General features: G+C 41.3%; 1 protein-coding gene and 1 long non-coding RNA gene across 2 annotated transcripts in view; one reads left to right on the top strand and one right to left on the bottom strand.

The window, feature by feature from the left end:
* The window catches only part of LOC118007962, a 15,628-nt gene extending 12,070 nt beyond the window's left edge, over positions 1-3,558 (top strand). Inside the window, exon 3 of the long non-coding RNA XR_004678527.1 lies at positions 3,474-3,558. This is a non-coding gene — a long non-coding RNA (uncharacterized LOC118007962). The remainder of the gene's footprint in view (positions 1-3,473) is intronic.
* The window catches only part of MOB1A (MOB kinase activator 1A), an 18,086-nt gene extending 5,336 nt beyond the window's left edge, over positions 1-12,750 (bottom strand). The window contains exons 1-4 of the mRNA XM_035001275.1: positions 12,526-12,750; positions 7,982-8,148; positions 4,881-4,974; positions 3,085-3,218 (exon numbers count right to left, since the gene is read on the bottom strand). Of these exons, the coding sequence (XP_034857166.1) occupies positions 3,085-3,218; positions 4,881-4,974; positions 7,982-8,148; positions 12,526-12,539 (409 nt within the window). The 5' untranslated portion in view covers positions 12,540-12,750. The remainder of the gene's footprint in view (positions 1-3,084; positions 3,219-4,880; positions 4,975-7,981; positions 8,149-12,525) is intronic.
* Between the last annotated feature and the right edge of the window lie 12,961 nt (positions 12,751-25,711).

Below are 25,711 nucleotides of genomic sequence, written 5' to 3'. Positions count from 1 at the left end.
CCTGGGTGGCTCAGTCGTTGAGCGTCTGCCTTCGGCTCAGGTCATGATCCCAGGGACCTGGGATCAAGCCCCGCATCGGGCTCCCTGCTCCGCGAGAAGCCTGCTTCTCCCTCTCCCACTCCCCCTGGCTTGTGTTCCCTCTCTCGCTGTGTCTCTCTCTGTCAAATAAATAAATGAAAAAAATCTTAAAAAAACAAAAACAAAAAAAACTTTATTTATTTAAGGTAAGCTCTACACCCAACGTGGGGCTTGAACTCAAGACCTCTGGAGATCAAGAGTCACATGCTCTACTGACTGAGCCAGCCAGGTGCCCCTAACAACTTGCATTTTCAAACTTTATTCTGGAACTTATGGGCATGTTTTTCTGGACTGGGGTCTTGTACTCATATACTGAAAAGCTGGATTTTTAAGTCAAACTCCTTCTCTTAGAATTTACAAATATGCATCTTGCTAATAAGAGGAACAGTAATAATTTAGATGTATTAGTTCAAAATGAGTAACAGTTCTATCTAATAATAAATAACTGGCAGAAGTAAGATGTTGATAATAGCCTAACTGGGGGGGAAAAGGCTTCCAGAACATTAGGCTGGATTACTGAAGAATGGAATGCTGAGAAAAGAGAACAAACTTTTAAGTATTCTTTATCTTCCATAAGCATAAGACTTTAATGAATAAAGAAACAGAAGTAATTTGTCTTAAACCAAGCATTTTCCAAGCTGAATTGAACAGAAACATCCAAGCACAATTACAATAAAGAATCTGTGAGAAAGGAAATAAGCAGTTTAGTAATAAAATAGAAAATGTGACCAACAGCAAACAGATGGAGTGTAACATGATACAAGTTCTTCTCCCAAAAGAGCCACTGATTAAACCGCAAAAAGGAATCTGCTATGGTCTGAATATTTGTGTCCCCTCAAAATTCCTATGTTGAAATCCTAACCCCCTAGGTGATGCTATTAGGAGATGGGGCTCTGGGAGGTGATTATGTCACAAGAGCAGAACCCTCATGAGTGGGATCAATGCCCTTATTAAAGAGGCCCCCGAGAACATCTGCTGGCTCCTTCCACCATGTGAAGACTGAGAAGTCGGCAGTCTGCAACCCAAAAATGGGCTTTCACAGGCACCTTGATCTTGGACTTCCAGCCTTTAGAACTGAGAAATAAATTTCTGTTGTCATAAGGCATCCAATCTCTGGTAGTTTTGTTATTAGCAGCCCAAACAGATAAGACAGAATCCAACATGTTACTTGTAAGAAGCTCTTAATACTGAAAACGAAAACACTGATCTTATCCATAAATACCAATGTCAAAATCTTAATCAAAATATTAGCAAATAAAAAATACTCTTCCAGTGAAACATTAAAAAAAGATACTGGAGAAAACCTTATGGTAACCAACAACAGACACTGGGAAAATATCATAAAACTCAACAACCATACCTGATTTTTAAAAATTTACACACCTCTAACCAAAAGCAAGATTCCTGCTTAATGCTGAAGTACTAGAAGCACTTTCATAAAAGTAAGGAAACAAGAAAAGGAGGTCTGCCACATCATCATCATTACTCAGCACTACTCTGGGGCAATGAGATAAGAGTTACACGAGAGTTAGCCTGGTGATGGGTATTAAAGAGGGCACGTTCTGCATGGAGCACTGGGTGTTATACGCAAACAATGAATCATGGAACACTACATCAAAAACTAATGATGTGATGTATGGTGATTAACGTAACATAAAAAAAAAGAACACAGAATAATATCTTTCCATATCAGTAAAAAAAAAAAAAAAATTACACAAGAAGCATCCATATCAGAAAGGAAGAGGCAAAATTAATATTACCTTAATATGATGTGACTGTATACTTAAAAAACAAGAAAACCAACCCAGAACAACTGAAACAATCAGAATCTGATGGTCAATTTATACAAAATTTTACAGAAAAATCAATAGCTTTCCTATATACTAAACAATAACCGTCTGGAAGCCAGATGTCAATGAAAAAAACTACAAAATGTCTAGGAATAAACTTAAACTTGAAGGATTAACATAAACTACAGAATTTTACAAGAGGAAATAAAAAAGATGAAGAAATGTACCTTGTTCTTGAGTAGACCCAGTATTGTCAAGAGAACAAGACTGCCTATGTTAATCTACAACTTGAATGAAATAATCAAAATCTCACAAATATTTTTATTTTACCTTGCCAAAATGGTTCTAAGTTCTTTGGAAGAACAAATATCCCAGAATAGCTGTGAATATTCTGAAAAAGAAGAGCAAGGAAGAGAGACTAGCCCTACAAGATGCTCAGATATATGGCCATGGTAATTAAAATAGTGTGGAATTCCTATAGGAACAGATAAAGAGACTGAAAGACTCCAAATTATGTGGCAATCTGGTGTACACATATGATAACCCAGGGAGAAAAGACACATGTATTCGATAAATGGTACTGGACAAACTGATTCGCGTTTATAACTAGAAAAAAAATGAAGGGAGCCTTAAGAAAAAAATTTCTGGCAAGAACAAAGATTTAAATGTAAAAACAAAACCACAAAAGTACTAAATGAAAACAAGGGCAAATATTTTAATAATCCTGAAGTAGGGAAAACCTTTCTAATCATTATATTAAAATCCACACAACATAAAGGAAAAAATTAATAGGACAAATAAGAAAGTTACAGCAAGAATACCTCATGAACAAAGTAAGAAAAAAGGCAAGCTGGGGAAAGATACATATTATATGTCAAAGAGCTAACATCCTTACCATACAAAGAAATAGACAAAGGATAGAAACAGAAAACACAAAGATTAATAAACCAAAAAATCTCAATGTCATCAATATTTTTTGAATGTACATTCAAACAAACTTATTTACCCAAACTGAAAAGATTAAAAAATGAGTAGCCAACCAGTATTAGTGAAGAAACACAGGCAGACACAAACATGGCTAGAGGGAGTATGCATTTACAATCTTTTTGGAGAGGAATTTGGCAGCCTTTATTACATTTTTTTTTAAGTAACAGAGTATTAAAAAGAATGCAACATATTTATCAGTTAAAAAGGAAAACATTCAACATTAACTCACCGATCTTAGAAGGAAAAAGAGTTTCATCATCAAGCTGATCCTGAACCCAAGTCATCAAATAGTCAATGTATTTTGGTGCAGAACACTTGATTGGCTTTTTAATATTAGTACCATCTGCCCAATGATATTCGTATCTGGAGAGAAAAAGGTTTTACTTACAGAGTTTTCAAAAGCAGTAACAAATGTACAACTTGTAATAAAAGTAGGTCTACATTTTGTCAATTGAAGTTATATATAACTTAGTAAATTACCTCAAGTTCTACTGAAGGTTATCAGAGTTCCCTATAGAATTATCCTGAAATAGGATAGTTATAATTGGAAGAGAAAAGGAGGATAATGTGGCAGCTGACAGTGCCAGAATGGATTTTTTTTTTTTTTTTTTAACACAGCCCTGGGAAAGATAAAGGAACTACACATTCCTGGCAGAGGGTGCTGAGGACTGGGTCAGAGACAGATGGATCCCCTATATCCTGCAACAGCTGGCCATCAAGGTAGCAACAACAGAGTCAAGATAATAAGACTCTTGTTTCCTGGGGGCGCATAGGTGGCTCAGTCAGCATCTGCCTTTGGCTCAGGTCACGATCCCAGGGTTCTGGGATGGAGCCCCGCATCGGGCTCCCTGCTCAGCGGAGTGTCTGTTTCTCCCTCTGCCTCTGCCCCTCCCCCGGCTTATGCTCTCTCGCTCACTTGTGCTCTCTCTCTCTCCTGTGCTCTCTCAAACAAATAAAATCTTTTAAAAAATAAATAAAATAAATTCAACTGGAAAAAAAAAAATCCAAAATCTTAAAAAAGACGGTTTCCTGGAGAGGGTACTAAAGAAACACCCTTAGGCATGCATGCATCTTTTCTTCCCTCCCTTTGCTGAGCTAAAATGCATAATAAGACTTCTGCTAAACTTCACTGTGTGAAGCATTTAAGCCATAGATAAGTTTAATTTTCTTATTTATTTTATTTAAATTTCTTTTCAGGAAGTTTGAGGAATAAAACTTAACACAAAATAAAAATATCCCTCCAAAATACTGTAATTAAAAACAGAACTAGAAACTCACTGGAGACCTTTTTTCCCGTTATACCTGTAGCAAATTCAGGAAAGGCAATTTTTTCCCAAGGGGTAAATATCTTGATACCATGTATCATCACATAAAATTAGTCATTTATTATTGGAAAAAAAGACTGGAAAGAAACACTAAAACATTAATCCCATCATACCTTGACTTAACATTATGGGTGATAAAAGAGTTCCACGTTTCTTAATGTTTCTTAAAATGTATAATAGTCAAATTTCTTCTTATTTGAGAGAAAGAGAGGGTGCACGTGCATGCACAAGCAGGGGGAGGAGGAGAGGGAGAGAGAATCTCAAGCAGACTCCCTGCTTAGTGCATGGGGCTTGATCCCATGACACTGAGTTCACGACCTGAGCAGAAATCAAGAGTTGGCCACTTAACCAACTGAGCCACCCAGGCACCACTGTAGTCAAATTTTTTCAATCTAGCATCTTTAAGCCAGATAATTAAAGCAGCACAATTTGGACATAATTAACACTAAATAAGCACAAGAAAAAAAACTGAACATTCATTATTTAGCATAATACAATTAAATACTAAGTACCACATACCAAAGTATTTAATAATAACTAAAAGCTTATAGGGACGTATTCAAGAACTCATAAAATTGAACTGCTTTTACACAAGCAAACAGATAAGAAAAACAAAAAGGCTTTATTGTTTAATTTATATCAATTAGTGATTAGCTTTATTTAGTACTTCAAATACCTATCTAATAGGCAGTATATGTACCTTGGACCTGCAGACATGACTGGACAGCTTGCTTCAGTGCAGAATTCTGTAATAGTTCCATACAACATGTTGATCTGGTTGAAGAAATCCACAGCTGGAAACGTAATACCAGAACTGTGTTAAAATGTTTGTGCAAACACAAAAAAACATCAGACCTCTCGGTTGAAGGAAAAATGGACAATGCCTTCAAGTTCTTGAATAAATCCTTAAGAGATGCAATGATCCAGGGGTACTGCAAATTCCCTTCTCCTTTTAAGCTGTCACACCTAAATTAACTTTTAATATATATTCACTTTAATATAGTAAGTTTTTAGCCAGCACAAAATAGCAGGAAAATAAAATCTTATAATAATTCTAACTTATCGGTGACTACTGTATCATTAGAATATATAATCTGATTATATCCAAGGGAATGAAAAAACCCACTGCTTCCTATCAGTCTGGACCAGACAATACCATTTGTGCTGGGAAAAAGCAGAGAGCATTGTAGAATAAATATCCTGTGAAGGAGAAGGTGTATCAGCTGTATTAACAGGCATTTAAAACATCTTATCATAAAAAGCCTGAAGCCTAATGCATACTGAGGACGCAAAAAGGACATGAGATAATGTCCCTTGTCTTGGAGACTCCAGCTATCTGAAGGGACAAAATTGAAAGGAATAATAAACACAACATATAAGAATTGAGAGAAAAGGCAGCATCTTGAGGGGCTGAGGTAGTCAGGAAGCACTTCCTACAGGAGCTTCAGCTAGATATGGAAGAAAATGGAAGAGGAAGGGGTAAGTAATGAACCTATCTGAGTCAAATGTTCCTCTGCAAAGACACCCACATAAGCCTTGGAAAGTTTTAAAAAATGTTTTAGTTCCCCGTCTAAAGGAGTACCTAGAAACCAACTAGGGCTTTTCCACATTTCTTAAAAAACAAATAGATAAAAAAAGCTGTCTTGTCAAAAGGAATTTTATATAAAATTCCCTCACTTACAAACCTTTCTTTTGCTTAGTCACATTGGAGAACAGCCTATCTAAAGCAAAAAGTCTCAAAGAAAAACTGAAGGCCGAAGAAGGCCAACAGATGCCTTCAGATAACAGATGGTAATTTGAGTTAAGGTTAAAAAAAAAACAACAAAAAAACAGGGGAAGGTCTTTTCTGAATATATGAGGCTTCACATGGTTCACAAAGATCTATAAAAACATATAGTGATAAATCTTAATCCCAACCACTCTAGCTTCCCCCTACAGATAACCACTACATTATTTTTTTCGTCTCCTGCCCCCTAAGCACCTGTATCCTGTCTTACACAAAAGATTTAACATATCACGTAGTTCTGCACCTTGTTTTTTCTCCTAGTAATACGAATAATGGCTTTTTAATGTACTGAAAAAAAAAACAAAAAAAATTTTTAATATGGTTACTAGAAAGTTTCAAATTACATTTGTAGCTCACATTATATTTGTCAGACAGTGCTGATCAAAGGAGTGATTATCAACAGCTGAATAATACCACCAAGAAAGACAGCTAGACACTATGGAGGACATTATGGACACTGTTGGAAGTGCCACCACTGGCACTGCTGGCTAAAAACTTACTATATGCCACCACTTATAAAGTAGTCTTCCAAACAAACAAAATCAAACCTGAATTTGAGCAAAGCTCCACATCTGTGCTCATGTGGGAGCCACTAGCCACATATGGCTACTTACATTAAAATTAAATTTAAAATTCAGTTCCAGTCACACTAGCCACATTTCAGGAGCTAAATGGCCACCGTACAGATACAGAACATTTGCATCATTGCAGAAAGTTCTATTGGACAGTGCTGCTCTAGATCTATCATTTACAGGAAATAAAAGGAAGAACAGGACATGATAATGGATGCCTTGGGGACACAATCAACAAAATTCATACTGTGGGAAATAAATGAACTGGTTTCTTCAACAACAACAAAATAGCAAGGAAGAAAGACTGCAATGAGGGAAACCTATGAATTAAGAGAATCAAGAAACATTACATATAGGCCTTATTAGTCCTGATTTAAACCAACCATAAATTTTTTTAAAAAAGAAACATTTAGAAGACAATCAGGGAAAATGTGAACACTGACTAGATATTTGCTAACGTAAAGGAATGGCAGTATTGTCATTATCTTTAAAAGGGGGAGTTCCTGTCTTTTAGAGATATGAAATATTTATAGATGAAACAATATGTTTGGGATTCACCTCAAAACAATCAGGGTGAGGTGGGCTGGCCAGGTCTCACTGCCAGCATGAAACCAACCAGGGGAGAGACAGGAAGAATGGGGGGAGGTGGAGAGGGGAAGGAGGAATTAAAATATGAAAAGAAAAAAATCAGGGTGAGATATAGAAGCGTGAATTGGCCAGGAACCAACCGTTGAAACTGGACAATGGATGCCTGGGAATTCACTCTACTAGTTTCTCTACTTTGTATGTTTGAAATTTTCCATTAAGTTTAAAAATTCCTGACAGATTTAAACCTTATCACCGGGCACTAATCTCACCTCAGAAATGATAGGCTCAAATATTCAAATCTCTAGCCTCAGTATATATAACTTTTCACGTCATGCCCTTATTTTCTTGAACTCAAGTGACTTTCAGCTCATGGGTCCCTCCCATTTTCTCCCAGTCTCTCAATTTCCTTCTGACTACTCCTAAGTCACAACAATCAAGTGACTACTCCTATGAACGGCAATTGACTTCTGTGTATATGCAGGCAGATGAGAGCTGCTGGGAGAGGGGGATGCAGTTGTGCAGACGGGCTCCCTACAAAGTCACAGTCCACTACAGGTAGAATTTTGTATTCTAATCTTTTATTTGATCCTACCCAATAATTCCTACCATTCTATCCTCAGAAATTACCCCAAAGCACTCAACATTTCTCCTCTGGTGAGAAATCAGCCACACAAGCTACATAACCAAGTACTCTGAAGAGAACAAGAGTTTTAGATGTATTTGTACTTATGAGTTTCTTTACAGGTAATCCATTACACTACAACAGTTATACCCGTAAAAGAAAATTCATTAACAAAAAGATTTTAGCAAATTGTTCCTATAAATCAGCAATGCTGAATATTATTAAAAACTTACTGTTAACAGCAATCCATTCATTGAGGTCCTCTCCCTCTGGCAACATAACAGCTTGTCTCAGATTCCCGCTTCCTAGAGTTGCCTCTGCATGTTTTAAGAGTTCATACTGATGAGAGCCCTCAGGGATATTCTTCTTTGGTTTGAATGTTTTAGAAGAGCGGCTGCTGCTGTTAGGTTGAAAGTAAAAGTATATCAATTTTTATTTTAGGACTGAAAGCAGAATGGCATAATTTTAGGCATACAAATTGTTCTGATTTTAAAAAGTGCTCTGAAAAGTGCCAGGATAGGGAGGGGGTGACGATCACAAAAAAAGAATGTTTTAAATGTTTTTCTTCAGATAGATTCAGGATTAGAAACACAATTTCATATAGAACGCAATTCTACTAACCCTCATGAAGTAATATGGTGTAACAGGGTTCTAGTCCTTGATCTGCCACTAATTCTGTGACTGTCTGACAAAACAAACTTCCTTTGGGCTTCAATTTCTACTTATAGAAAATGGTGGGGGAGAGAGGTAGCCCTAAGTTTTGAGTAGCTCAAAAATCCAGTTTTCTATATCAAAGGATCTGTGATGCCATCAAAGCAAACCACAGTAGAAGTGACATTAAGTTTTTGAAGTTATTAGCAGGGAGAATAAATGAGAGACAACTGGTTACTGTGAAAAAGCGTTTTTCTGTAAGGAAGCTAACAGGATAAGAAACCCAGAAAAAAATGGAGGTATTTCTAACCAGAAGAATTAAAATTTCCATAACAGAACAAAGAGACAAGTAACAAAAAAAAGTACTCACAACATGTATTACAAAATATTAACTTAAAAAAAAAAAAGTACTAACCAAATAATAAAGGGTTTCAATAATCTGTTAAGAAAAAGGTAAGGAACCCTTTAGAAAAATGGGCTACAGATCAACTGGGAACTCAGAAATAAAAATACAATGGCCAATGGACATATGAAAAACTGTTCAATTAAAATAACTTACTTTTCCTTAATCTGAATGTCAGATTAAGTTACAACAACTACATTAAGTGTGAGCTAGGGTACAGGAAAATTAGTTTTTAATACACTTGGTGAAAGTGTAAAGGGTGGGGCGCCTGGGTGGCTCAGTCGTTGAACATCTGCCTTCGGCTCAGGTCATGATCCCAGGGTCCTGGGATCAAGCCCCGCATCGGGCTCCCTGCTCGGCGGGAAGCCTGCTTCTCCTTCTCCTACTCTTCCTGCTGTGTTCCCTCTCTCGCTATTTCTGTCTCTGTCAAATAAATAAATAAAATCTTAAAAAAAAAAAAAAGAAAGTGTAAAGGGTATAATATTTTGGGAAGGCAGTATCTATAAACATCGAGGTGCTCCCAATCCATCCGTCGAATTGTAAGAATACAAAAAAATTTTTTTTAAAGATTTTATTTCTCTGATAGAGAAAGCGCAAGTGGAGGAGCAGGCGCCCTGCTGAGTATCTCTAGGTATCTCTCCTAGATATGGATAAGGATGTGGTTCCCAAGACTGGTTTTAACAGTGAAAAACTGGGAAATAATCCTAAAACTTATTAGAAGAATAAATAAATTTGATATATCCATAATATGGAATACTACATAGTTAAGAAGAACAAGTTAGAGCTACATGTATTCACATGCCAAGTTCTCAAGTCACAGTTAAACATACTAAAGGACCAAATGTACAGCAGAAGCCCATCTTGTAAATGCATAGAAAGTGTAGGAAAGGGGGCATCTGGCTGGCTCAGTCGGATCTCGGGGTTGAGTTCAAGCCCCACATTGGGTGTAGAAATTACTTAAAAATAAAATCTTAAAAAAAAAGAAAGAAAGAAAACATGAAATGATGTCTTAAGATTCAACACGGTCTTCATCTAAATTAATACTTTTGTGGGGCACCTGGGTGGCTCAGTCTGTTAAGCATCTGCCTTTGGCTCAGGTCATGATCCCAGGGTCCTAGGATCAAGGGCTGCTTCAGGCTCCCTGCTCAGCAGGGGGCCTGCTCCCCCTCCCCCTCTGCCCCTCTCCCCCACTTGCACTTTCTCTATCAGAGAAATAAAATCTTTAAAAAAAATTTTTTTTATATTCTTACAATTCAAAAACAACCCCCCAAAAAAACCCAATTTAAAAAATGATCACAGGATTTGGATATTACTCCAGAGAAGATATACAAATGGCCAATAACATACAAAAAGATGCTGACCATCATTAGTCATTAGGAAAATGCAAAGTAAAATCACAATGAGATAACATTTCACATCCACTGGTATGACTATAATCAAAAAGACAATTAACAAGTGCTACCTATGGTGTGGGTAAATTGAAACTCTCATACAGTGCTGGTGGGAATGCAAAATGGTGCAGTGCTTTGAAAAAGTTTGGCAGTTCCTCAAAAGATTAAACATAGTTGGCATATAACTCAGCAATTCCACTTCTAGGTATTTATCCAAAAGCAATGAACATATGCATCCAATACAAAAATCTGAACACAAAAGTTCATAGCCGATTCATTCATAATGGCCAAAAAGTGGAAACTCAAATGCCTGTCAACAAAAGTTTGAAAGAAAAAAACCACCTCACATTTCAATCCAAAAAGTAACTAAGCAACTGAGCATCCACAAACAAACCACTAACTAAACATTAACTCATAGGAAAAAGACTTTGGGAGTGGAGGGAGAAATTGTTCCAGTAATGTGAAGATTTACAATTACAATCTAAATCATACAAACTTTCAGACATGGTCATCATACTTGAGTAGACCATACTTCTAAAAAATAATTGAAAGGCGGGGGAAAAATGATTTGAACAAGGGTATTCTCAGTAGTGCTATTTTCTAATAGCAAAATACTAGATAGAATCCAAATTTCTCTGCTGTGTATGGGTTTGGTAAGATTTCAAATCCACTTGTTTATGATTTAAGTGAAATTTGTTTTAATCCACTTGTTTATGACAAAGACAAAAAAAAAGTTGTTTTCATATAAGAATGAAGTAAATTGTGTCAGGATGTCATCATCTCATCTATTCTCACCCATAAGAACTCAGCCGTTCAGCTGCAGAGGGGCCCTGCTGGGGCTTATCAGTGAAAACTTAGGAAGAAGCAACTATGGCAAGGAGACATTTTGACTATAAATACCACGAATTTGTGCGGAGTACTGGAGAGTGTTAGGTCTGGGCAAGGTGACACTTTGCTGACCTAAACAGCTCTCTGAAAACCTTGGGACAATTGGCCCCCCCCAGGCAAATGCCCAGCGCAGAAGGCAAATCCACTTGCTGGTCAACACCAGCGCCATGGATCCTTGGCAACAAGGACTTTCACTTTAGTGCCGGCAGCTGGACCTCAGCACTGCGTTGGCTAAGCCCAACCCCTCTCCTCAGGACCAACTCCTATAAAGGTAGATCTCAACTAAATTTGGACTTTATTTTTTTCATCTCCCCTTGTCTGGAACAATAGTGTATTTAATCTATCACTGACTTGGAGTATTTCATTAGTTTAATAAGAAACACTATCCGGTATGCTATTGGCCTATGAAATGCCCACAGCAAACCTGTTAAATACATTGCCGGCAAAGACAAAGTCAGTCTCTGAACTTAATGTGCCTCTCAAAGCAAAACATTCTCACAATAAGGAACTGGATAAACTCTGGTTAAGGAACATTACGTACTTAATAAAATTTAATAAAAATGTCAGATACGTCCTCAATCACACAACACATAAATTTAATGTACCAGGTAGAGAGAGCCACCTGAAATGAGATGCTGGAGCAGTGCTTCCCAAACCTTAACATGCTTAAGAATCATCAGAGAATTCACAAAAGTTTCCATTTAAGCCTCATTTGGGCCCCAGGCCTTATCTCTAAAATAGGATCCTACCCAGGAAAAGTTAATTACACAAAGTGACAGCGGTGCCTGGCTGGCTCAGTCAGGAGAGCGTGCCACTCCTGATCTCGGGGTTGTAAGTTTGAGCCCCATGATGGGTGTAGAGATTATTAACTAAAATCTACACAAAGTCACAAAGTGGGCTGAATCCGAAATGGACAGAAGTCTGCATGCAAGGCCGCAGCTTAACTTCCAGCTTCTCGAACTGCGGCCCTCAACGTCTTCCTGGGGCAGCGTTTTTCCGCGGGGGTAATTTAATACTGAAGATAATAAAACTTGACATACGGTAGAGTAAAAAGCTAAGTCAGCACGGATCGGTACTAGAAGGCTCCAGACTTGAGAGGAATCGGGAGCCCGGCGGCCGGGCTCGGGGCTCCACCCCCAGGTCGTCCCTCCGCCCTCAGGGGCTCTGGGGCGGAAAAGTTCGGAGGCACTGCCGGCCTCGGGGCCTCTCTACTCCGCAACCCTCTCGCTCCGCTTCCTTCGCCTCGACCTTCACCTCCGTCTGCCTGGGCCCACGTCCGGGCCGCTCCCGTGGCCCGCGGGGGGAGGGGCCGGGGGCCGGGCAAAGCAAACGTCGACCGCTCCGACCCCAGGGCCCGGCCCTCGCCTTAGGCGCCTGCTCACCCCCTTCCTCCCCCTCGCCCTCCGCCTTCAGCCCTCGGGGCCCTCGGCTCGGCCACACTCACAAGAGGAAGCTCATCTTCTATCCTCGGAGGGGAAGGGCCGCTGGCCCCCGCCGCGGTCTGGATTCGGAGCCCGCGCGGGAACCACGAGGAAGCGGACAGTCCTCAGCTCGCGGCCAGCGGAAGCACCGGGCGCCGCTGCTCTGAACCGAGGGTCGACCCGGTGCCAGTTGCTGCGCTCGCCTCCCCCACCTTGCCGACCCGAAATGCGGAACCAGCAAAATCTCGCGAGCTAAGGCTTCGGCCCGCCCCGCCCCTGCGAGAGGGACTCGACGCACCCCTCTTCGCCCCGCCCTCTCCTACAGTTCAGCCAATCAGCGACCTCCAAGCCAGGACTTCTTCCTCCTGGGGGCGTGGTCAGTTCGTGGTCCCCGGCCTGGGGGAGTGGCTCACCTTGTGCTTGGTCTGGGTTATTGCTGTTGGTTTGCGGGCATCCTCTTTATAAGGCAAGGGGTCTCCAAAAGCGCTGCAATTTTTAAGAATTTATTTTGATTTTTAAGTTGAGATATAATTCACAGAGCATGAAATTCACCCTTTAAAAATTTACACTCCAGTGGTATTTTTCCCCTGTTCGGAGTTAGGCAACCATCACCTCTAATTCTAGAACATTTTCATCACCCGGAAAAGAAACCCATTAGCAGTCATTCCCCTTCCTCCCTCCTGGCAACCCCTGGCAACAACTAGTCTACCTTTTTTATATGGACTTGCCTCACCTGGACCTTTCACATAAATGGGTTTATACAATATGGTCTTGTGACTGGCTTCTTTCACTTAGTATAATGTTTTCAAGGTTCATCCACATTGTAGCATGTATAAGTACTTCATTCCTTTTTATGGCTGAATAATATTCCATTGTATGAGTATACCTATTTTGTCTGCCCATTCATCGGTTGATGGGCATTGAGTTGTTTCTACTTTTTGGCTATTATAATTAATGCTGTTACAAACATTCCTGTAGTGGTTTTTGTCTGGACAAATGTATTATACCTAGTAGTGTCTGGGTACTATGGTAACTATACGTTTAAATTTTTGAGGAACTCCCAAACTGTTTTGCGAATTGGCAGCACCATTTTACATTCACACTGGCACATGTCTGAGGGTTCTAATATTTCCATATCCTTGATGACATTTACTATTGTCTTCTTTTTTAAGTGTTTTCAGGGGCGCCTGGGTGGCTCAGGTAGTTAAGCGACTGCCTTCGGCTCAGGTCATGATCCTGGAGTCCTGGGATTGAGCCCCTCATTGGACTTCTCCCTCTGACCCTCCCCCCTCTCATGCTCTCTCTGTCTCATTCTTTCTCAAGTAAATAAAATCTTTAAAATAAAATAAAATAAAAAATTAAGTGTTTTCAGGTGCATTTACCTTTTTTTTTTAAGATTCATTTATTTATTTTAGACAGAGAGAGAGTGCATATGCAAGCAGTGGGAGGGGCAGAGAGAATCTGAACAGACTCCCCACTGAGGGTGGAGCCCAATGAGGGACTCTAGATGGGGCTTGTTGTGGGGTTTAATCCCATGACCCCAAGATCATGACCTGAGCCGAAATAAGGAGTCCACGCTCAACTGACTGAGCCACCCAGCTGCCCTACTATTGTCTTTTTTATTGTAGCTATCTTAGTGGATGTGAAGTGATAATCTCATTGTGACTTTGATTTGAATGTCCCTGTTGGCTGCTGTCGAGATCTTTTCATCTGCTTATTGGCCACATGAAAGAAATTTACTTTTATCTTCCTTTAAAGTTATCTCAGCCCCTCAAAGGATGATACAACAACCTAAAAGGGGTTCCAGTTCAATAACATAGTTCACTGTCTCCATGACATCACCATCCCTTTGTTCCTCAACACTCATCAATCCAGATTCTACACCCCACCTGACCTCCTGAAAAAATTTGTCTCATCAATCTCTCCAGTGTCTTAGCTTCTAAATTCCATGGGTATTTTTCAGTCCTTATCTTACTTGCCACTTAGTTCTATCTGGCCCATCCTACCAGACTCATTTGATCACAGTGATTTCATTTTTCAAGAACCTCTTTCTTAAAAAACACAAAACCTCTTTCTTATTCCCTGTGATCTGGTTTCTATAAGGTGAGATTGGGGGGCACAGAAAAGGGAAGACCATGACCAGAATGTTGTAATAGTTTACTTTAGGCACACTTTCTTAGTAGCAAGTGACAGAAACCCACACTGTTTGTATTTCCATCTGATCTGTCTTATATTTTCTTTCCCACTAGACTGTGAGATTACTTAAAAATAAAATCTTTAATGGGGTGCATGGGTGGCTCAGTCGTTAAGCGTCTGCTTTCGGCTCGGGTCATGATCCCAGGGTCCTGGGGTCAAGCCCCGCATCGGGCTCCCTGCTCAGTGGGAGGCCTGTTTCTCCCTCTCCCACTCCCCCTGCTTGTGTTCCTGCTCTCGCTATCTCTCTCTGTCAAATAAATAAATAAAATCTTTAATAAATAAATAAATAAAAATAAAATCTTTAAAAATATAATAAAGTGAAGCAAGATAGAAGAATGACTAAAAAGCTCATGTGACTGTGTTTGAAAACTGTCAGTGCTACTTAATAATCATATGATCTTTTAAGTATTTTATAACCCTTTGTCTCGGTTTTCTCATCTGTAAAATGGGGAACAACCTCATAAGGTTGTGAGTCTATTCTTGGAACATATACTGGATTAACTTCTGCTATTTAAAAAGAAATTTTGACATGTCTTATTGAAACAGAGAAACTGAAGGGACCCCATGAGAAAAAAGCTGTTTTTTTTTTTTTCTCTTTGCTTTTCTTCCGGTTCTATTCTTGCTAGGACCTGCACCCCTACCCCACTCTACACACCCCTTGTAATGCAATAGCATATGTCCTCCTTGTAAGGGACAAAGAGATAATGATGTCTTTGGAGTCTTCCAGCACAATATATAACATCTAAGGAGTGACCGGGTGAGGTCATCATAAAGGTTCTCTAAGACCACTGACTCCAAATACCTTGATGCCTAGACCCCTGGCTTTAGGGAATGAGTGACTTAGGGACACCTGGACCCTGTCCTTGTTCTGACCAGTTTCTGGATGCCTAAGAGGCTACGTGCACTACACCAGACCACAATCACTAATAAAACCCCAGGCCCCAAGCGAAGATGAGACATCCAGCCAAATCTCCTGGATGCTCCATCTGTATCTCTCTCACTCTCTCTGTATATATACCTTCAATAAACTCTGCTTTCACCTACTGCTGGCTCAGGTTTGATTTCTATCCTGCATGAAGCCAAGAACTCTCTTCACTAGTCCTGCGGGACCCCCTCTGGGTCCTCGGACTAGGCCTACCCACGTCATTATCACCTCTATTGGATGGCCAGCTTCCTGACAGCAAATCCCTGATCGTTTACTTTTGTGTTTTACACGTGTGAACTGTGGGGCTTTGTGTCAGTGTAGATATTCGGAAAATACTTGCTACGTGAATGTGATTGGATAGCTGGCTATATATTATTTTATTTATTATTTTTTAAAGATTTATTTATTTATTTTAGAGAGTTGTGGGGGGAGGAGGGGCACAGGGAGAGGGAGAGAGAGTCTCAAGCAGATTCCATACTAAGCACAAAACCCGACTTGGAGCCCAATCCCACGACCCAGAGACCATGACCTGAGCCAAAATCAAGAGTCGGATTCCCAACCAACTGAGCCACACAGGCACCCCTATATATTATTTTAGACTAATGCCTGAATTGATGTAGTCCCTGAATTTCAGTAGTTTTGTATAGCTTGGGAAGTAGTTATATATGTTTGCCCAGAAAGTACATGCTCACCGTTTTTGTTTTTTTTTTGGTCTTTTATCTACCATGGGTTTCCCCAGTTGAGAACAATTTTTGATCAAATGACTGTGAAATGACCATATATGGCAGTACATTTGTTCTGGGAGGGATGGAAGTACTCTCCCCAGACACTTTTACAAGGAAGCCATGTGGGAAAACCACAGAAATATATCACTAGGAACCTGTGGGAAAGCTGAGGAAAGTCCTATGCTGGTTCTGTACCCTTAGCTTCTGAGAGAGAACACGGCCACTAAATGCTAGAGCAGTGGTAAATTGGAAACTAGATCTATGTGTTTTGGATACCCATGTATTTTCTTTTCTTTTTTTTTTTTAAGATTTTTATTTATTTATTCATGAGAGACAGAGAGAGAGAGAGGCAGAGGGAGAAGCAGGCTCCCAAGGAGCAGAGAGCCCGATGCGGGACTCGATCCCAGGACCCTGGGGTCATGACATGAGCCGAAGGCAGACGCTTAACCATCTGAGCCACCCAGACGCCCCCCATGTATTTTCTATGAGAATTTTTTATATGGTACTTTCAACTTGTTGTACACATGCTCTCTGTGTCACACACACACACAATTATTCTAGACCATATAGTCTCATAGAATTACAGTGTGAGCCACTTGTATAATTTAAAACTTCCTAGGAGATATATATATATTTCTAGGATATATATGTATATATATTTTTAAAAGATTTTATTTATTTGAGAGAGAGAGCATGAGCTGGAGGGATGGGCAGAGGGAGAGGGAGAAGCAGACCCCCCGCTGAGCAGGGAGCCCAACATGGGGCTCAATCCTGGGGCCCTGGGATCATGACCTGAGCTGAAGGCAGACGCTTAACCAACTGAGTGGCCCAGGTGCCCCTCTAGGATATATATTTTAAAAAGCAGAAATAAACACAAACAAAAAACCCAGGTGGAATTAATCGTGATAATATATTTTATTTAACCCAATATACCCCAAATAATGTGATTTTAACATGGGATCAATTTTAAAATAGTGAATGAGCCATGTTGCTTTTTTTTCATTCTAAGTCATCAAAATATGAGTGTATTTTACATACACGCAGCTTAATCCAGACTATCCACATTTCAAGTGCTCAGTAGCCACATATGGCTAGTGGCTGCCATACGGGATGGTATAGTTCTAGATCAACTGTATGACCCTCTGATGATACAATTTCAGTACCGTGGGTCCATTTGTGCTTGCTCTTGTTGGTACTAAAGTGCCAAGTTGTTATGACCTAATGAAACATCAACAGAAGCAAATGATATGAAAACAATGCATTAGCACCAAGTGACAGTTACATGATGCCATGGTTGAATGAAGAAACCAAGGAAAAGGAAAATTGTGGGAGAAGAGTCATAGCTCAGTAGATGCCCGGTGCAAAAGAACTTGCCCTGGACCTGTCACTACCATATTCATGTTGCAGGTGATTTCATTTCATCCAAGTATAACCTGTCACATTAAGTGATGATGGTATTTTGATTTTATTAACTTCAGTAGTTTTGTTGGTGTTTAATTTGTAACTGTTTTTTTAAAAGATTTTATTTATTTATTTTTTGACACAGAGAGACACAGTGAGAGAGGGAACACAAGCAGGGGGAGTGGGAGAGGGAGAAGCAGGCTTCCCGCCGAGCAGGGTGCCCGATGCGGGGCTCGAACCCAGGACCCTGGGACCCTGACCTGAGCCGAAGGCAGCCGCTTAACAACTGAGCCACCCAATTGCCCCTATAACTGTGTTTTTTGATAGCTGTAAAAAGCTATAAACATAAAAACATGTATGGATTTATAGTTTTATAATAATTTATATTATTTAAATAATGTGATTACCATGAAAATATTTCCAAACAGCATGGGGAGAAAGGAATTCATGAAAGTTCTTCCCTCTTTTAATGGGATTGTTCAAGTTGGGCATCTCCCCTGAGGATATGAAAGGCCACCCATTTATTAAAAAACCTTTCAGGATAGCTAGATTTGGGGGTGGGGGAAGTGAGGAGTCTGAGGGATTTGGGGAAAAACCTAGGTCAATATTTGACCAGGATATCAATATAGTTCACTTATGAATCAAAGATAAGATTTCTGAGTTGGGGAAGGGAGATCTTGAGCTAATTACTAATTGCTGCAGGGCAATCGCCCCCTTCCTGGGGCCAACGCACACAGCCTATAGTCTCCTTGGCTCAGTTGTCTAAAGAGATCATTGCCCACCATCTGTTCACAGCAGATGCTGAAAGCAGAAGCTAAGCAGTAAATTATAAAGTAGCCAGGACTGCCTTTTCGAACCTCTCCCAGGCCCCCACCGCCACCCCCATTCATCACTCAGTTCCCCTTTTCAGCTCTCTGGGACAGAATTTGCAACCTTGCATTTTCATTCTGTGTAAGTGTCCTGTCTGATCATTCGTGGAACTCCAGCTTTGCCGCACCGACCTCACTCACACGCGGGGCCTCTTACCACGTGGCTCACGGCAAGGTGCCCGCCCCTCCCGGGCTAGCCGGTCTCTCAGCAGCAGCTTGCGTTTTAGCCCCTGTCACAAGTGAGTGAAAAAAGACAGGCAGTAAAGTTGCTAAGTCGTCCTTGCCCGCTATATCAGGGCTCAGATGGCAGATTGTGAAAGAGAAATCCCAATGTATCAGACACCACAAACCCTCAGCCAAGAAGTGGATGAAAAGTTTCCACTTTGAAAATATCTTAAGTCTGGGCGCCTGGGTGGCTCAGTCGTTGGGCGTCTGCCTTCGGCTCAGGTCATGATCCTAGGGTCCTGGGATCGAGCCCCGCATCGGGCTCCCTCCTCGGCGGGAAGCCTGCTTCTCCATCTCCCACTCCCCCTGCTTGTGTTCCTGCTCTCCCTACCTCTGTCTCTGTCAAATAAATAAATAAAATCTTAAAAAAAAAAGAAAAGAAAAGAAAAGAAAATATCTTAAGTCTAAGGTCAGACCTCTGCCAGTCACCTAGACGGGTGAGTAAAATACATGGTCCTTGCTCTCCTGGAGCTTACAGTCAGTTGGAGAAGACAGGTATTAATCAAATAACCACATAGCTACTCTTAGGAGGAAAAGCACAGAATGCATTATGATTAAGAGCATTCCGAGCGCGTCGTGAGAGACATAAGAGAGACCAGGGAGTCTTAGAGATGCCCCTGAAGCCGAGCCTCCAGAACATGAGTCAGCCGAGGACAGAGGGGAGAGGGTCCACGCAGAGTCAGCAGTATTCTCCGAGGCTTTAAAGTGGGGGTGTGTTTTGATCATGGCTCCAAAAGAAGCCGGCGAATGTGGCAGGCAAGGGGCAAAGGGAAGGGAGCCGAAGGCAATCACCAAGAATCTTGGGTCTTATTTGAAGCAAGGTGGCCAGTCAACGAGGGGTTTTCAGGAGAAGGATGGTGCCAGCTACACTGTAAAACGCTGAAGCAGTTAAGAGGCTATTGCCGTTGTCTGGGCAGGGAGATGGAGCTGACCTGGACTGGAGCATCGGAGAGAGGCAGATGGAACTGAGCTCTATTCTGGAGAAAGAATGTGCAGGTCTCAGTGCAGAGCTGCATGTGGTCAAGGCTGGGTCCTGTGTTTCTGGCACAAACAACTAACTGGTAGTTGGTTTGTCCCAGTTACTAAGAGAGGAAAGACTGGGAGGAAAAGCAGCTTTGGGGGTAGATCGGGAGTTCTGTTCTGAATGCGTTAACTCTGAAATGTTGACAATATAGATACACTCAGGTGTGGAGCTCAGAAAAGAGACCAGGATGGAGCTAAACCTGGGAGTTAGCAGGATGCCTGGGTGGCTCAGCCAGTTAAGCATCGGCCTTTTGCTCAGGTCATGATCTCCAGGTCCTGGGATTGAGCCCTGCATCCACATCAGCATCTGGTTCCTTGCTCAGTGGGGGGCCTGCTTCTCCTTCTCCCTCTCCCTCTCCCTCTCCCTCTGCCTCTCCCCCTGCTGGTGCTCTCTCTTGCTACCTCTCTCTCTCAAATAAATAAATAAAATCTTAAAAAAACAAAAAACAACTTGGGAGTTAGCAGCATATAGATATTCACAGCCCTGGCAGAGGATAAAATAGCCGAGGGGAGGGTAGAGAGTGCCAGTATAGAACTGATATTTAAAGGCCACATAGAGGAGAAGAACCTTGAGAGGAAACAGCCAGAGAAGTAGAAGGGAAAGTAGGAGGGGATCTTATGAAAGCAAGAGAAGAATCTTGAAGGATAAGAGAGAAGGTCAACCCTGTTGAATGATCTCAAAGTTTCCGGTTAAGATGAGGACTAAAGGGAAAGTCTATGAAAGCAGTGACTGTGGGGAAATCTGATGGCTTTCTCATCTTCAGGTTCCACCTCAGTGATTCAGGACAGAAGCCTTGTAACAACCATCCGTGTGGGGGGAGGGACCCGGGCAGGAACCAGATGTACTGATGAAAACCTCTGTCACCCACGCATGGCCTGCTCTACTCACTCAAGAGTAGCTTTCTCTGAAAGTGTACTGTTTCTTGAGTGAGAAATGGTGAAAAAAATTCGGGTCAAGTTGCCTTCTGCCATGGAGACTCCAATGACTCCAAAGTTTTAAATGCCTTTTCTCTCATATTTTTTTCACCATTTTACTTTGCTCTATTAATTCTGCCACTTGAGAGCTGTACACCAAGGGCGAGTTATTTCACCTCTTTGTGTCTTGCTTTTCCCCATTGGTAAAATAAGGATAATACTACAATAGGTATGAGAATTGGATAATACATGGAAAACTAGGGCATTGGTTCTGGAGGAAGACACACCTATGTTTAATCCTGGCACTGCCATTCCTAGCTGGTGATCACGGGCAAATTACTTTAAATTTGTGAATTTGTCTCTTCTACAATAGAGATAATAATAGAATGACATCATAGGAATGATAGGATTATGTGAGCAAATGTAGGGGAATTATCTAGCACAGTTCCTGGCATGTGGCTAATGGTCTATGAATTTAGTTCCCTTCTTCCCCAACCTCTCACTCTCCGTCCCCTTTCCTTTCCTGCCAGTAGAGTCAGGTTTACTTACTTCTCCTTGAAATTCCAGGGGTGCCTGGGTGGCTCAGATGGATAAGCATCTGCCTTTGGCTCAAGTCATGCATGGTCTCTAGGTCCTGGGATTAAGCCCTGTGTCGGGCTAACTGCTCAGCAGGGAGTCTGCTCCTCCCTTTCCTTCTGCCTCTCCCCTCTGCTCGCACTCTCTCTCTCTCAAATGAATAAATAAAATCTTTTAAAAAAATAAAGAAATTAGGAGAAAACTGAGTTGCATCATTTCAGGGTACCACACTGACTCCCCCAGATACAGAGGAACCCCTTAAACTGAAGGATACCCAGTTCAAAAGACAGGAAAGAGAACCGAAGAAAGAACCTAAATCTTGGAAATTCTGAGGCCGGTATTCTCCAAACAAAAGATCCTTTTAAAATTATTTATTTATTTTTTATTTATTTATTTTTGAGAGAGAGCGCAAGCATGAGGAGGGGGAGGGGCAGAGGGAGAGAATCTTTCAAGCAGACTCCCCGCTGAGTGTGGAGCCCCATTCGGGGGCTTGATTCCACTACTCATGAGCTGAAACCAAGAGTCGGATGCTTAACTGACTGAGCCACCTAGGTGCCCCATTCCCAGCTTTTTAGGAGCTAGGATGTACTGCCTATGAACCTCCAGGGCTCCTTTTCCTTGTCGAAGGCCCTGCCAAAAAGGCTGGACATACTCCTCATTTTCCTTCTCCCCACCTACACTTTCACTATGGTCACAGAAGCAATTCCAGTCTAAAGGCAAGAAGAGGAATTTGCCATGAATTATGGGTCCCTCTGCTAAGCTCCCAGAGCCCTCTGGGCATACCTCTATCACTTACCACTTAACTGCTAACATGATTTGTCTTCCATCCCACTGGGCTAGAAATCTGGTTAGTCTGAGTTTGCATCTTACTTGACATTTTTATATCCTTACTTCTAAGCACAATACCATTCGTTCACATCTGTTGTCTTGAAGGTGCTCAGTACCACATTTTTTCCCTTACTTTCTTTTCTTGTTCACTGTGTGTCTGCCTTATCCCCAAGTGCCATGAGGGTAGAAATCTTACTGGTCTTTTTCTTTTCTTTCTTTTTTTTAAGATTTATTTATTTATTTGAGAGAGAGAGCATGAGCAAGTGGGGGGAGGGGCAGAGGGAGAGAGAGAATCCTGAAGCAGACTCCCCACTGAGCAAGGAGTCAGACCCTGAGATCATGACCTGAGCCAAAACCAAGAGTCGTCTGCTTCACCTACTAAGCCACCCAGGTGCCCCACTGGTCTTTTTCTTTTTTTATTTTGAAATAATTTCAGACCCATAAGTTCAGAGAACGCTCTTCACCCACTTCCTAGTTGTTAATATGTTACATTTGCCATATGGTGTATCAGTTTCTCTTTATGTATATACATTGTTATGGACGGCAGTGTGCCTTTCCCCAAATTCATTTGTTGAATCCCTCATCCCCAGTACCTTAGAATGTGACTGCATTTGGAAATAGAGCCTTTAGAAACATAATGAAGTTAAAATGAGGCGGTTAGGGTAACTCCAAATCCAATCTGACTGGTGTCTTTATGAGAAGAGGTGATGAAGGTATCCAGAGAGACAGCAGAAGTGTACTGCCTTAGGGGAAACCCATGAGTGGACCGCGAGAGGGCAGCCATACGCAAGGCAAGGAGAGAGGCCTCAAGAGAGAAAACGCCCTGCCAACACCTTGATCATGGACTTCCAGCTTCTAGAACTGGGACAAAATAAATTTCTGTTGTTTAAGCTACCCCGTCTACAATATTCTGTTATGACACCCTTAACAAATCAATCTTTATACAGGTGACCCTTGAACCACATGGGTTTGAACTGCTTGGGTCCACCATGTAGAATTTTTTCGATAAATACAGTACAGTACTAGAAATGTATTTTTCTCTTCCTTGATTTTCTTGATAACACTTTCTCTTCTCTAGCTTAACTTTTTTTTTTTTTTTTAAGATTTTATTCATGGGTGCCTGGGTGGCTCAGTTGGTTAAGCGACTGCCTTCGGCTCAGGTCATGATCCTGGAGTCCCTGGATCGAGTCCCGCATCGGGCTCCCTGCTTGGCAGGGAGTCTGCTTCTCCCTCTGACCCTCCCCCGTCTCATGCTCTCTCTCTATCTCATTCTCTCTCAAATGAATAAATAAAAAAAAAATCTTAAAAAAAAAAAAAGATTTTATTCATTTATTTGTCAGAGAGAGAGCACAAGCAGAGGGAGTGACAGGCAGAGGCAGAGAGAGAAGCAGGCTCCCCGATGAACAAGGAGCCTGATGTGGGGCTCAATCCCAGGACCCTGGGATCATGACCTGAGCCGAAGGCAGACACTTAGCCAACTGAGCCACCCAGAGGCCTCTCTCTAGCTTACTGTATTGTAAAAAAATATATGGATATAATACATATAACATAAAATACATGTTAATTGACTGTTTATGTTATCAGTAAAGCTTTTGGTCAATAGTAGGATATTAGTAGTTAAGCTTCTGGGGAGTCAAAAGTGATATGAGGATTTTTGACTAGGTGGGGGTGTGCACTCATAACCCCCCAGTTATTCAAAGGTCAACTGTATTATATTATGCTATGTTATATTATATATATATTTTTTTCTGAACCATTTGAAGACATGATGTCTCTTTATTTCTAAAGCCAAGTACATTCTTTTATGTAACCACAATATGGTTAAGTAAAGCAGGAAATTAACACTAATACCATGCTATTAGCTGATCTACAGACTTTATTAATATTTTGCCAATTGTCCTGTAATATCCTTTACAGCAAAGAGAAAGGAAAAAGAAAAATGAAATAAAGAGGGCACCTGGGTGGCTCAGTCGGTTAAGCGGCTGCCTTTGGCTCAGGTCATGATCCCAGTGTGCCGGGATCGAGTCCCGTGTTGGGCTCCCTGCTCAGCATGGAGTCTTCTTCTCCCTCTGCCCCTCGCTCCGCTCAGGCTCACTTGCTCTCACTTCCTCTCTCTCTCAAATAAATAAAATCTTAAAAAAAAAAGAAAAGAAAAGAAAAATGAAATAAAGAGAAAGAAAAATAATTTTTTTGGTTCCAAATCACACATTACATTTGTTATGTCTAGACTTCTCTAATCTAGAACAGTTCCTCATGCTTTTTCATGACTTTGACATTTTTCAAAGAGTACAGGCTGCTTTTCTTGTAGAATGTCTCTCAGTTTGGGCTTGTCTGATACTTCCTTGTGATTAGATTAAGATCCACTAGCATATTCCAAAATTTCAGGAATATGGGTTTTTCCTAGACTGTTTTAATATTCCAGGTCTTTGTTCTCTCCTCTCAGTGTGTAAATGAAAAATCTGTAATAGTTTTTAGGGGACTTAATGGTTTAGGAAAAAATCACTTCATTCAATTTTCAGACTTGTGAAGAGTTAGGAAGTGATGTGTCCTCCTTAATGCATCATAATGCGTGTCTGTTCCATTACCGATGGTGTTAACTTTGATCACTCGTTTAAGGTCATGACTTTCAGGTTTCCCTTTGTAAATTTACTATTTTCCCCCTTTACTATTTTTTTTAAAAGATTTTATTTATTTATTTGACAGAGAGAGACACAGCGAGAGAGGGAATACAAGCAGGGGGAATGGGAGAGGGAGAGGCAGGCTTCCCGCGGAGCAGGGAGCCCGATGCGGGGCTCGATCCCAGGACCCTGGGATCATGACCTAAGCCGAAGGCAGACGCTTAACGCCTGAGCCACCCAGGCGCCCCCCCCCTTACTATTAATAAGTATTTTGTGGGAGAGATACTTTTACACTATGCAAAAAGGGTAGCCAGATAAAATACAGGAAGCCCGGTTTAATTTTAATCTCAGATGACCATCGAATACTATCCTACTACAAGTATGACCCCTCCTCCTAAATTATTTATCTAAAATTCAAATTTGAGTGTCTTGTATTTTTACTTGCAAGATCTGGCAACCCAGTAAGTACATACCTGTTCCTCATCCAGTTTCATCCATTTGTTTTGACATCCATTGATGATCCGTTTTTCCTATGATTTCGTCAAATAGTTTCTTTCTAACTCCATCATTCTTCTATTTGCCTATCTTTTTATCCACTTTTTATGCTGCCTGGCACACAGTAGGCGCTCAGGTATTTCTTCAAGCAATGAATGAACAAACTCTCACTCGTGCTGGCCAGGCCTCCGTGACACCCGCTGCGTCGGGCAGGGGCTTGCCTTCCTCGGCCAATCTCTGCCGGCTACCGGGGCTTCAGAGCCTTCTAGGGCTCCCCTGCTGGCTCTTCTTGCTCCAATCACAAGCAGGGCTTTGCTGGGAAGTGGCCAATGGGTGCGGGCGGGAGGCGGGGCCTGCCACGCGGCCGCGGTATAACTGCACGGCCCGCGCGCGCGCTTCTCCCCTGGCGCGGA

Source organism: Mirounga leonina, unplaced genomic scaffold (assembly GCF_011800145.1).
Source record: "Mirounga leonina isolate KUSES-001 unplaced genomic scaffold, KU_Mleo_1.0 Mir_125, whole genome shotgun sequence".
In the NCBI taxonomy this organism is placed as follows: domain Eukaryota; kingdom Metazoa; phylum Chordata; class Mammalia; order Carnivora; family Phocidae; genus Mirounga; species Mirounga leonina.
The sequence above is the reverse complement of the archived record's forward strand: the minus strand, read 5'-3'. Positions and strand labels throughout refer to the sequence as shown.